Source organism: Peromyscus maniculatus, chromosome 23, assembly GCF_049852395.1.
Source record: "Peromyscus maniculatus bairdii isolate BWxNUB_F1_BW_parent chromosome 23, HU_Pman_BW_mat_3.1, whole genome shotgun sequence".
Taxonomy (NCBI): domain Eukaryota; kingdom Metazoa; phylum Chordata; class Mammalia; order Rodentia; family Cricetidae; genus Peromyscus; species Peromyscus maniculatus.
This window is the reverse complement of record NC_134874.1, coordinates 28,768,691-28,782,220: the sequence shown is the minus strand read 5'-3', so window position 1 is coordinate 28,782,220 and position 13,530 is coordinate 28,768,691. Positions and strand designations below refer to the sequence as shown.

The 13,530-nt window shown below is 51.4% G+C and overlaps 1 protein-coding gene across 1 annotated transcript; it reads left to right on the top strand.

Annotated features, from left to right (window-relative positions):
• The first annotated feature begins 1,558 nt into the window (after positions 1-1,558).
• On the top strand, positions 1,559-12,692 carry Serpine1 (serpin family E member 1). Its single transcript, XM_006971249.4, has 9 exons — positions 1,559-1,775; positions 2,761-3,032; positions 4,557-4,790; positions 6,301-6,495; positions 7,217-7,415; positions 9,298-9,398; positions 9,504-9,590; positions 10,606-10,689; positions 10,952-12,692. Exons 2-9 carry the CDS (start codon positions 2,762-2,764, stop codon positions 10,987-10,989), a joined length of 1,209 nt encoding a protein of 402 aa, XP_006971311.1. The 5' UTR covers positions 1,559-1,775; position 2,761; the 3' UTR covers positions 10,990-12,692.
• The last annotated feature ends 838 nt before the right edge of the window (positions 12,693-13,530 follow it).

Below are 13,530 nucleotides of genomic sequence, written 5' to 3'. Positions count from 1 at the left end.
TCCACTCACTAAAGAAATCGTCAGGCTGGGAATGTGGTTGGTAGTTCACCTAACATGCGACAAGTCCCGGGTTCGAGCCCCAGTACTGCATAAACTGGGTGTGGTGAGGCACACCTGTAGTCTCAGAAATTGGGAGGTGGAGGCAGGAGGATCAGAATCTCCAGGCTATCCTCAGCTATACAATAAATTTGAGGCTAACCTGGGCTTCATGAGCCTAAGATTGTCCAAAAAAAAAAAAAAAAAAAAAAGACTCCTCAGTCATACCTCCTCCCCAGGACCCCAGTGGTTTAAGAACAGAGCCCCGCCACGGTATATATTCTGTTTCTTTCTATCCCTGGTCCTGTGGCTCAAGCCCACCAATGTCTACACCCAGAGAAGAAAGCCTCAAGGAATTCCCTGGGGTCTGGAGAGATGGCTCAGCCCTTAAGAGCACATCCTGTTCTTCTAGGGGACCTAAGTTCCGCTCCCAACGCCCACAAGGAACAGCATACAACTGCCTCTAACTCCAGTTCCAGGGAACCTGACACCTCCCAGCTTTCACATGTACATACCCACAAATGGACACACGCATACACAGATAATTAAAATTTAAGAATAAAGCCAGATGTGGTGGCACCCGTCTTTAATGTCAGCACTCAGGAGGCAGAAACAGACTGATTCGCTGTGAATCGGGAGCCAGCCAGAGCTCCAGATTAAGTTCCAGGCCGGCCAGGGCTACATAATGAGACTCTGTCTCGATAGATAAATAAACAAATAAATGATAAAAATAAAATCTTTAGAAAACACTACCTCTCTTTCCCTCAGTCATCTCAGGCTGCTCCAAGGAGCTAAAACTTCCACATTGCCCCTTGACAAGGCTTTCTGTGCCAACCCCTGTTCCCATTCATGGTAAACCCTGGTCCAATCCAGCCACCAGCGCCCCACCCAGTACACCTCAAAGCCCAGCCACAGGAGGCTATTGACAGAGAGAGAGAGCCCTCAGGGTACCCAGGAGAGCCTGGCCCCACTGGGGAGTCGGCCCTGCCTCACGGCACGCCTGGAAGGCACATGGAGAGTAGAGAAGTTCTCCGTCGGGCTCAAGTCCAAGAGGAACCAGAACCCAGACAATCACAGGGCACATTTCATGCCCTCTGGCCACTGGGCAGAAACCCAAGGGAAGGTCAGGCCGACTTTTCCTGGAGGTAGGCCCAGGGTGCACACGGGGCTGACAGCCCTGCAAAGTCCACAGCTCCTCTGTGATGGGTTTCTTCAAAGGAGAGGGGCCAACTCGAGTTGCTGCAAGCTGAGGACCAAGCGAGGGAGTCCCAGACACCAGGCATCCTAAGCTCTGTGGTACCACCAGGGGTCGAGACGACAGACCAGCCGAAGGCAAACCGACAGGGATGTTCCGATTAAGGCAACCAGGGTTTGCTCAATTATCCCTCATGCTCTCTCACACACGTACACACACACATGTCCCAGCAAATCCTTGGGAGGGAGGGAGGGAGGGAGGGACGGGGGAGGGGAAGGGCGGGCGGGCAGCCCAGACATTTCCAGAGTTGGAGAGTGGGTGGGGCTGGAACATGAGTTCATCTATTTCCTGCCACATCTGGTATAAAGGGAGCCTGAAGCCACAAGACAGAGCACAGCTGGATCAGGCCGCTGCAGAGCCCGGAGAGCACTGTGAAGGAGGAACCCCGCACACCCGCCTCCCGCAGGACGCAGCCAACCGCAGCTGAGCCACAGCCGACAAGCAAGACGAAGAGCCAATCACAAGGCGCCTTTGAAGGCTCCAGGTAGGAGAGAGGCAAGCTCGCTCCCTCACCTAGGGCTTAGTTACGGAAGAGAACTTCCCTTCCCAGAAGTCTCTGTCCATCGCCCGCTTCTCCCTCCGTGTTCTCCCACCCTGTTCTGGAACTCTGCTGCCTTTAGCCCGCCCTGGCCCCACCAGGATCACAGGTGGTCGAGAAAGATGGTCCAATCCCACTTCTAACCCCGGGTCCCAGAAGCAAAGACATCGTCCCTCAGTCCAGCACCCCCCCCCCCTTTCTCAATTTAGCAAAGAAACTTTAGTTAAAAAAACAGAAAACAAAACAACCAAACCAAAACTTTACAAATTGCATTTGTGTGTGTGTGTGTGTGTGTGTGTGTGTGTGTGTGTGCAGTCGTGTGTCACAGTTCAAGTGTGGAAATCAGAGGACACCTTTCAGGAGTCAGCTCTGCCATGTGGGTCCCAGGAATAGAACTCTGGGTCACGCCAGGTGGCAAGTGCCTTCACCCACTGGGCGGTTCTATGGGCCCCAGAGAATTTTTTTTTTTTCCATACTGCTAACTTGAGCAGTAGTTTGGTGAACTGTGATAAGGGAGTTATTACAACTGGAATAATTGTCATTGTCCAAAGGTCTCTCAACCCCACAGAGGGGGAGAGAGAGATACATGGGGTGTTTTTCTAAGATTTCCACAGGTAGAAAATCAGTTAGCACCTATGGGCAGTACTGCATGCCTATAATCCCAGCACTTGGGAGAATTGAAACAGGGGCCCCTGAGTCAAGACTCTGTCTGGAAAAAATAAAAAATAAAAGAATTGGTTGGAGGCAGAAGGGGATGAGCTCATCATCCAATTGCATTATGGGATCTTAATGAATGTGAATTTACCGGACTGATCTCTTACAGGCTAGAGACAAACACAGAGAGAGAGCCTAGTCCATGACTGAGGCACCATGTCCCGCTCCGGGCAGTCTTCCAGAAACATCTTATCAGATTCTCTTCCATTCATCCTAGGATGCAGATAACTTCAGCGCTAGCGTGCCTCGCCCTGGGCCTGGCTCTGGTTCTTGGGAGAGGATCTGCTTTACATCCCCGAGAGTCCCACACAGCCCATCAGGCCACCGACTTCGGGGTCAAAGTGTTCAAGCATGTGGTCCAGGCCTCCAAGGACCGGAACGTGGTCTTCTCTCCCTACGGGGTGTCCTCGGTCCTGGCCATGCTGCAGCTGACCACAGCAGGGGAAACCCAGCAGCAGATCCAAGACGCTATGGGATTCAAAGTCAATGGTGAGAGACGGGGGAGAGTGGGAGGCAGAGAGGGTCAGGAGGTTCTTTCAGACTAGGGGCCAGAGCAAACAGAGAAGGCAGAGGGGGCTGGCTCCGGCATCGCCAAGTCCAGTCATGTCCAACTGCAGCCCCGGGACCACCCATCTTCTCTCTAGCTTCTGGGTCAGACGGCCTTGACTTGGCCATGGTGTACCAGCCAGTAGATACAGAACATACGAACTGTGCTTACATCCCCTTGGCCCTGGGGATATAGCTCACCTAGCAAGCACAAAGCCCCGGGTCCATCCCCAACACCAAATCAAACTGGAGGTGGTGGTATCCACCTGTAACCACATCACTTGGGAAGTGGAGCTGGAAGGATCAGGAGTTCGGGCTCATACTTGACTATGTATTGAGTTTAGCAACAGCCTGGATTATATGAGACCTGTAAAAACAAACAAACAAAAAACCTGTGACCTTGACTCTTGTAAACCTCTGTTTTATTTTCTGTAAAATGGGGGGGGGGGGACAACTGAAAAAATGCCTACCACACGGGCTGAGTAAATATGTAAGAGGATTATGAACACGAATTACTTAATAACACCATTATTATACAAACAGCCTACCTAGGTACGGTGGTATGTACCTGTAGTCCCAGCCCTTGGGAGGCCGAGGGAGGAGGATTATGAATTTGAGGCCAGCCTGGGCTACACGTAGCAAGCTCCAGTCCAGGCTGGGATAGAGAGCGAGATCTTGTCACAAAACCAAACAGAAGAGCCAAGCCAGCAGGCTGGCTGAGGCTTGTCATCCCAGCACCGGGAGGCCCCTAGGAAGACTGCTGCAAGGGTACGAGGTGGGGGAGGGGTGGAAGCAGGCTAACCCTTATCATTTAAGAACTGAGAAGAAAATGCTAACCTAAAGAAAAAAATAGGAGTTGAGACTTTTTGTGAAAGCATGCAAAAAGGGTTGCATTGAGAGCTGAGTGGAGTAGTGCATGCTTCTAATCCCAGCGTAGGGGAGGCAAAGGCAGGGGGATTTCTGTTAGCTTCCAAGACATCTAGGACTATATAGCGAGGGGCAAAGCAGTCCATAGAGTCTGGTTACAGCGTGAGACCCTCCTCAGAGAGGGCTGGGGAGGGGAGAACAAAGGAGCGGAGACAGCATGATGTCACACGCCTTTAGTCCCGGACTCCGGAGGCAGAGGCAGGCAGTTCTCTGTGAGTTCAAGGCCAGAGGTGCCGGGTGAGACCTGGTCTCAAAAAAATGAACAAGAAAAAAAGAGAAAGGAAGGGAGGGAGGGAGGGAGGGAGGGAGGGAGAGAGAGAGAGAGAGAGAGAGAGAGAGAGAGAGAGAGAGAGAGAGAGAGAGAGAGAGAGAGAGAGAAAGAAAGAATAGGGAGGTATTACAGTTTGGAAAGAGACTTCCCTCGGAATGGAAGAGCCCCATCCATCTTGGTGAGGCAAGGCCCTCCTTGGGAAACCTGGTCCAGATAAAAGCCCCTGGCTCAACGTGAGCCTAATGGATCCTGCTCTGGTTCCTCTGCAGAGAAGACCACAGCCCCTGCCCTCCGTCGGCTGTCCAAGGAGCTCATGGGGCCCTGGAACAAGAACGAGATCACCACCGCGGACGCCATCTTCGTCCAGCGGGACCTGGAGCTGGTCCAGGGCTTCATGCCCCACTTCTTCAAGCTCTTCAGGACCACGGTGAAGCAGGTGGACTTCTCAGAGGTGGAGAGAGCCAGATTCATCATCAATGACTGGGTGCAGAGGCACACCAAAGGTAAGCGGGTGGGGAAGGCAGGCCAGTCCCGAGGGCGCGCGCAGAGGGAGGGAATTCGGGGTCAAACGCGCCCATCCTCAGCTCTCCCTTCTGCTTCGTTCTTTGTGGAGAAAAGGCAACAGCTTCGAGAACCAGCATATAATAGCTAACTTTGTCCTTTTCCTTTCCTCCTGTGGTGCTGAGGATGGGATCCAGGCCCTCATGCATGCTGGGTGATCGCTCTGCCGCTGAGCCACACCCCAGCCCCTCACGGGGGAATTCTAGGCGCATGCTCTACTACTGAGCTATAACCAAAAACCATATTTGCCTTGGTTAGGCTTTTTCATAAGAGCACTCAGAGCTGGGTATAATGGCTCATCCCTGTAGGAAGATCGTGAGTTTGGGGTTAGCCTGAGCTTCATAGCAAGATCCTGTCAAACAAACAAACAAATCAAAACCGAAACTCTAGGGAGAGAAAGAAAACTAACCAGTTCAAGGCGAATGCAGTACAGTGTACAGTATACCTGTAGTCCCAGCTACTCTAGCACCTCCAAATAACAACCACAACCGCCAAAACCCCCACTAGGACCAGCAAGACGGCTCCACCAGCAAAGGCTCTTGTGGAGCCTGGCGACCTGAATTTGATTCCTGGAAGCCACACGGAAATGTGGAAGGAGAAAACCAACTCTGCATAAGTCACTCCCTGACCTCCACTTGGCAGGCACGCACCCACGCACATCTCCTACTTCCCCCCTACACATAATAATAATAATAATAATAATAATAATAATAATAATAATTTTTGAAAACAAATGAACGAAAGCAACACCAATGTCAAAGACATCACTGTCAATAAGAACAGCAGTAACTATGATGTGGGTGTGCCTCTGAGACTGTTAGTTTAGGGACCAAAAGAAGAGGTGTCGTGAGGGAAGGCAGGAGCATCTAATTCTGATGCTGAACTGGATCCCAGAGCCAAGAAAAATGTGATGAAGCCAGGGATGTGGCTCGTGCTTATCATCCCAGCTCTTGAGAAGCTGAGGCAGGAGGATTACCATGAATTCAAGGCCAACCTAGGCTTTGGAGTGAGCTCTGGACTAGAATGTACTATAAAGAGGGGGGGGGAGGAAGAAAGAAAGAAGGAAAGGAATGGGAGGGGGAGAGAATATTGAACTGGAAGACATCCTGAGACTCTTAAAACAAATCCATCCATTTAACCCCCACGAGCTCTTTGTATCCCTTCAATGTACATCCATTTGAGAACAGGGAACAGAAGGGAAGCATCTAAAAAGATGCTTTAAAACCATCTTACTTTTTTTTTTAAGTATTTATTTATTATATACAGTGTTCTGCCTGCATGTATGCCTACAGGCCAGTAGAGGGCGCCAGATCTCATTACAGATGGTTGTGAGCCACCATGTAGTTGCTGAGAATTGAACCCGGGTCCTCTGGAAGAGCAGCCAGTGCCCTTAACCTCTGAGCCATCTCTCCAGCCCCCATCTTACATCTTAACCGCCTCACTTTCCCTTAGGTATGATCAGCGACTTACTTGCCAAAGGGACTGTGGACCATCTGACGCGTCTGGTGCTGGTGAACGCCCTCTACTTCAATGGCCAGTGGAAGACCCCCTTCTCAGCGTCCAGCACCCACCACCGCCTCTTCCACAAGTCCGATGGCAGCACGGTCTCTGTGCCCATGATGGCTCAGACCAACAAGTTCAACTACAGTGAGTCCAAGATCCCCAGTCCTCACATCTCACACCTACAGACCCTGGGCAGCACCCGGCATCCCTCCCAGAGGGAGGAAGAGGGCAGAGGAGGTGGACACACCCAAGTGATGGCAATGACTTCCCGACAGGAGATACTGAGATACTTCAAGAAGGGGGGGGGGATGTCAGTTTCTTTGATGCTAGATGAAGCTGAACTGGAGATAGTCTCCCAGACCCATATCTGCCCACTGTGAAGCCTATCTCTTCTCCTGAGGGATTTCTAGTATGGCTACCTGGGGCCAACAAGCCCGGCGACTCGGGAAAGCTGGGGAAGTTGGGATTTAGAGGATGAGGATGGGGATAATGAGTGGCTGGGGTCAGACAGAAAATAGTGAAGATCAAGAGGGAGACCATAGATAGGAAGAGTGTGGTTGGTTACAGCTTAGCTCATCCAGCAACAGTAAGGTCCTGGGTTCCAGGCTCATCTCATAAGCCAGGTGTGGTCGAGAGTAAGTTCAAGGCCATCCTCGGCTATATAGCTAGTTTAAAAAAAAAAAGGAAAAGAAAGGAAAACACTTGAACGGGAGGGATGTAGAATGGTTAAAGGACCTCCAAAACTAGAACGGAGGAGAGCTTGGCCTTCTAGAGGGAGAGAAGACAGGGGAAGCAGGAGGAAATCTAGGAAGAACTCCATATGAGCTGGAGCCATTTCCAAGGTGCCATTGTGGTTTCTTCCCAGCTGAATTCACCACTCCTGATGGCCACTACTATGACATCCTGGAACTGCCCTACCATGGCGAAACCCTCAGCATGTTCATCGCGGCGCCCTACCAGAAGGAAGTGCCCCTCTCCGCCCTCACCAGCATCTTGGATGCTGAGCTCATCCGACAATGGAAAGGGAACATGACCAGACTGCCCCGTCTCCTCATCCTGCCTAAGTAAGCCACCCCGCTTGCCAACACCCTAATCCCGACATCCACCAGCCTTCCTAAAGCCACTGTCCCCAAGTGGAGTTTCCCAGAAGGGACATGTGTGGGAGGCTGACGAGAAACCTTCTAGCCTGGGTTTGATTATGGTTTCTTATTTCATCATCATGCTTGGAGAAAGTTTCTACTGTTGGAGAGGAGACAGGTTTTTATAAAACCCATCCCCACGTAGACCATGCACCAAATACCCACCCAGTAAGAGTCAGCCTAAGTGAAGCAGAGTGCCACAAGCCTGCAGCCCTAACGCCTGAGAGGTTGAGGCAGGACAGTGAGTTCAAGACCAGCCTTGGCTATGGGGACAAGACTGCTGAGGATATAGTTTAGTTTGTAGAGTACTCACCTACCCTGTGTGAAGCCCCAGGTTAGAACCCAATACCACATAGACCAGGCATGGAGGCACAAATTTGTAATCCTGACACTTGAAAGGCTAGTGTGGGACGATAAGGCCAACCTGGGCTAGATGCAGCAAGACCCTATCTCATAAAGGGGGAGGGGTGCAGGGAAAGGGGTGGACACAGCTCAGGTGACTGGGTGCACACGCCCAAAGCCCTCAATTGGATCCCCAGCACCCCATAAACCAGCATGGTGGTGCACACCAGTCATCCCAGCATGAGGGGGCTGGAAGCAGGAGAATCAGGGGTTCAAGGTCATCCTCACTCTGTTCCTGGATTACACGAGACCCCATCTTCAAAGAAAAAATAATAATAATAATAAGACCCACCAAAAGAGGAGCTAGAGAAATCTGTATGTAGGAGCTTCTAAATCATTCGACACCCATTTGTAAATGTCTCCTACCCCCACCCCACCCCCTCCCTCACCCACTAACAATGAAAGGCATCAATCCCAAGACTGGGCAGAGCAGTGGCCACAGCTTCTGGGTACAACTCCCCTACTCCCCTCAAAAAAAAAAAAAAAAAAAAAAGAAGAAGAAGAAAACAGATTTTTTTTTGTCTTTTTTCTTTTCCCCTAATCCTTCTGCAGAACTGAAAGGGGTGGAGAGGGCTGTGACTGGGTAATTCCAGAATTACAGGGACGCCCCCAGCCCAGGCTTCCCCTAAACTCCCAGATGCTCTAATGTCAGGTTTGGAGAAAGAGAGGGATTGAGCTGCCTTAGCTACTGAACGTCTACTGTCTTTCTCCCTCATCAGGATGGAGATAATGAGTCATGCCCTGGTGGGAAGCAGAGGGGCCCCCCCAAAAGTCTCACTGTGTGAGCTGCTCAGAAACAGCTTGCAGACCACAGTTATCTCCAGCCCCCTCACAGGAGAACGCGAACCTGTTCCTCTCCTGCAGTCAAACGGAATACAATTATGTTCAAACTGCTGTCTTATTTGGGGAAAGCCATTAGTCACGGATTCGAGGGGGTGGAAAGACTGAACAATGTTTCATTAATATTAGAAGTTTCTGGCAAGGAAGAAAAAAAAGGCCAGACCCCCTAGCCAAATAAGATTTCAAAGACTTCTAATCCCATACTAGGGAGGAGGAGGCAGGAGGATGAGAAGTTCAAGGTCAGGGCTAGGGAAGTAGTTGAGTTGGTGGAATGCTTGCCCAAGTTGTTTGGAGCCCCGGGTTCAAACCTCAGCGCTACATAAATCAGGCATGGTGGTGCACACCTGTAAATCCTAGCACTCAGGAGGTAGAAGCAGGGAGATCAGGAGTTCAAGATCATCTTTGGCTATGCAGTGAGTTTGGGGCCAGCCTGGGCTACATGAGAATCTGTGTCAAGGCAAACACAGGATCTACTCTCTCCCACTGCCCTGGAGGACACCTGGTAGGTCCTGGGAGAAGCAGCGATGGACGGCAAACTAACTCTGTTCCCTGCTCCTGTCCACAGGTTCTCTCTGGAGACTGAGGTGGACCTCAGAGGGCCCCTGGAGAGTCTGGGCATGACGGACATGTTTAGCCCAATCCAGGCTGACTTTACAAGTCTCTCCGGTGAGATATAAACCCTCTCACGTCATTGCTTCCGAGGGTCAGGGTCCCCCGGGGAGGATAGAGTGGTGGCTAACCTGTCCCCGCCCCCCTCCCTCTCTGTTTCAGACCAAGAGCAGCTCTCTGTAGCCCAGGCACTACAGAAAGTCAAGATCGAGGTGAACGAGAGCGGCACTGTGGCATCGTCCTCCACAGGTGAGTGGGGCTCTGCCTGTGTCAGCCCGCCACGGGGGGGGGGGGGGCAGTCACCCTGCAGGGAGGGAGCCCCGAGCAAGCCCAGTCACCACCCTCCCCCAAACATGTTCCTCCGTGTGGAAAATGGCTCCACTTCCCCCTGGGACCCTGCTGCCTCGTCTATGGCTCCCGAGGTCCCAGGATATGACCAGGACCCCAAAGGAAAACCTGAAGGAAAATCGTAGGGGGAAGTGAATTTAAAACGTTTGCTTAGCAGTGAGCCCCAAATATGTCTGTGATTGATAGAGCTTGACCAAATCCTACAGGAAACCGGGGCTCAGAGGAAGTCTGGAAATTTAAGGGCAATAAAGAACAAAGAAACTAGCCGGGCGGTGGTGGCGCACGCCTTTAATCCCAGCACTCGGGAGGCAGAGCCAGGTGGATCTCTGTGAGTTCGAGGCCAGCCTGGGCTACCAAGTGAGTTCCAGGAAAGGCGCAAAGCTACACAGAGAAACCCTGTCTCGAAAAACCAAAAAAAAAAAAAAAAAAAAAAAAAAAAAAAAAAAAAAAAAAGAACAAAGAAACCACCCGAAGCCAGAGAGTGTGGTACATGCCTTAGAAGGCTGAGGCCAGAGGATGCAAGTTCAAAGAAGCAAGACCCTGTCCTGAAAACCAAGGACAGGGGATGTAGCCTGATGGTAGAGCACCTGCCTAGAATCCCCCAGTGAGGGGCTGGGGTGTGGCTCAGTGGTAGAGCCCCTGCCTAGAATCCCCCAGTGAGGGGCTGGGGTGTGGCTCAGTGGTAGAGCCCCTGCCTAGAATCCCCCAGTGAGGGGCTGGGGTGTGGCTCAGTGGTAGCACTCTTGCTCTAGCATGCCTGAGGCTCTGGGTTCCATACCCACGACTAGTTTCTTTTAAACCGCCTGAAAATCACTTCCCAGTGCTGACACCAGATAGACTAGTGTTGCTGGATCTCTTGGGACTACAGCAGTGACAACATCCCGCTCACCCTAACACGTTGTCCCTTCTCTTTCAGCCGTTCTAGTCTCAGCCCGCATGGCCCCTCAGGAGGTGGTTATGGACAGACCCTTCCTCTTTGTGGTTCGGCACAATCCGACAGGTGAGCAGAACCCCGTAACGTTCTCCTCTCTTCCTGCTATCTCTCAAAAATCAGTATGTACCTGCCCACCATGCAGATGTCCCCTGAGCCTTTAGGGACTCAGCCAAGATTCTGGAACTCGGGGCCATTCCGTTCCAGCACCCTGTCATAGCCCACACAGTGCCAGGACCCCTGTTGTAACTTAGTCACATGGCAGCTGTGACTCCTGGCAGCTCATTCACCTCCTTAGTTTCTCACCTGGCATGATTCTTCCCTCCCCCAGAGACAATCCTCTTCATGGGCCAATTGATGGAGCCTTAACAGCAGGAAGAGAAGCCTTCACTTGGGACAAAACTGGAGACGTTTATAAGCAGGAACTCGGAAGAAAAGAATTATTTAAGTACTCTTTCTGGAGAAAAAGGAGGCATTTCCTTTTCACTCCCACACTGGTAAATCTTTCCAACCAGCTTCCCAGACCTCGGACCCTCGAAGGGGAAAGAGTCGAACTCCCTCACTAGGAGTTGGACTCCCCTGTCCCACAAAGGTCTGTGATCCAGACCATAGACCTCACAGAATCTTTTCTGCTCATCTTTCTAACACTCAGCCTTTGGACCTGGGTCCTACCGACGCCCCAGTGGGGTGGGGCCACAAGGCTTCCCCTCGGCATGCTTGGGCAAAAGTCATTTGTGTTCCAGTCACGCTGTGGCCACCTCTTGCCCCCGTCTGCCATGGCTGGGGTGGGTGGCCGTGGGCTACAGGAAGAAACGCTGCCTTTCTCTCAAGGCGCACCGTGGAAACGACCACCTTGCCCAGCTCCCAGGGCCAGCAGATGGACGGATCCAGGGTTTGCCCAGGACTGAGCCCTCTCCCAGCTCCCTGTGTGCCCTCCCCGACACAGCACGCATAGGTTATTTCAGAGTGTAGGTGACTTGTTTACATAGCTTTTTTCAACCCACAAACTCTTTTTCTTTGGGGAACAGTGAAAAGAAAGGTCAGATGTGTGTATGCCTGGCTCTTCATCCCCCCAACCTCCCAGCGGGGTGCAGGGGAGAGGCCAGGGGTGTGCGTGAATATTTATCACATTCTTCCTCTTGTATGCCTGTTGGAGAGAAAAGGCACTGTTAAGGAAAAAGCATTTTATTTAAACCATGGCACACGGTGTCCTATTTGGGGTCTGTATTCCTGTATCTCAGGGGTGCGACACTCCACAAGCCTGCCCCTCCGGGTGGCCCCAGTGATGGGGGCTTACACTGCCGCCTAGTGGCAGCCCAACACACCCTTACCCCAGTACTCGCCCCCCCCCACCTCCCCCCTCCCACCCCCGTGGCTTTTTTTCCTTAGGGACCTTGCCAAGGTGATGCTTGGCAGCCCACGTTAAAGGAAGAAGAAGAAGAAAAAAAAAAGATTGGGTGGAAGAGAGAGATTTGAGGGAGGGCAAAGTGGCTTCGCATTTTTCCAATGCATTCAGGAACAGAATGGCAAAAGGGGCTGTGTGACCTAACAGGACAGAACTTTCTCCAATTACCGGGTGACTCAGAGCCGCACTGGTGACTCACTTCAATGTGTCATTTCCGGCTGCTGTATGTGAGCAGTGGACACGTGGGGGGTGGGGGGGAGGGATGAAAGAGACAGCCAGCTCCCGGTCAACCACCTTAGTTAGATAATCATTTTTGAAAGCCTCCTCAGCTGGGGGTATGATCAGAAAACCAATTTCCTGAAAACCTGCACCAGAAGGTAACGTGAATGCAGTCTCATAGCAGGCCACTCTGCATCCATTATGCCTCCACCGGAAAAAACAACAACTCAGTCTTTGTGTTTTTGTGCCTCTCTCTCTCCCTCTCCCTCCGTCTCCTTCTCCTCTTTTCATTATGCACTGGACAGCCACACACTGTACCCACAGGGGCCCCAGATGTGGGGTCGAATGTTCTTGAATTTTGTTGGTCAATGCTTTTTTTTTCACTTTTGATATGTAAACAGGTAAATATGTTTTTAAAACAATAAAAATAAATGAAATGCAAGTAAAATTGCCTGCTTTTTGCTCAACACAAGGCATCAAAACCGTCCTGGGGACCGGTGAAATGGCCCAGGGGTAAGATGCTTGCCACGCAAGACTGATGATCTGAGTTCAAAGCCTGGATCCCACACGACGGGAGGAGAGAACTGACTCCTGAAAGCCGTCCTCTGACCTCCACACACAGGACACAGCCCTGCACCCACACTCACACACACAGATGATGAGAATGAAACAGAGTTGAGGGACAGCCGACATGGCTCAAATGGTAAAAACAGTTGCTGACAAGCCCAAAGACCTGAGTTCAATTCCCAGAACCCACAGGGCAGAAGAACCGACCCTTCTTACAAGCTATCCTCTGACTTTGACACACCCATGCTGAGCACACACTTATGTGCTCACACCCACACCCACAAAATAAACGTAAACAAAAATAAGCCATGACTGAGCACAGGCCTGTGCTCCAGCGCTTGGGAGGCAGAGGCAGGAAGAATCTCCAGTTCTAGGCTAGCTCAGCCTCAGGTATAAACTGGAATCGATAACTTTAGCAAGAATGAAAAAGAAGCCATAACTGACCTCTGGTGGTAGGGACTTTGGTGAAGCGCACACCCACAGGTGCCTGTGGGAAAATCCATGAGACGGTCACCACAGCTCTGTGTCCCGCCTCAAGGACACATTGTACAGGGTCTGGTTCTCCCCCGGGGAAACCATCCTTAAAACAGGGAAGGGATGTTCATAGCAGCACTATTTGTAATAGCCAGAACCTGGAAACAACCTAGATGGCCGTCAACAGAAGAATGGATGAAAAAAAATGTGGTACATATACACAATGGAGTACTACTCAGCAGAGA

Bases quoted from the DNA above. Each gene is read 5' to 3' on its own strand.
- Serpine1 (XM_006971249.4), top strand. From the start codon at position 2,762: ATGCAGATAACTTCAGCGCTAGCGTGCCTCGCCCTGGGCCTGGCTCTG. The intron at 4,791-6,300 runs GTAAGCGGGTGG...ACTTTCCCTTAG, and splicing joins GGTGCAGAGGCACACCAAAG to GTATGATCAGCGACTTACTT. The intron at 6,496-7,216 runs GTGAGTCCAAGA...GTTTCTTCCCAG, and splicing joins GACCAACAAGTTCAACTACA to CTGAATTCACCACTCCTGAT.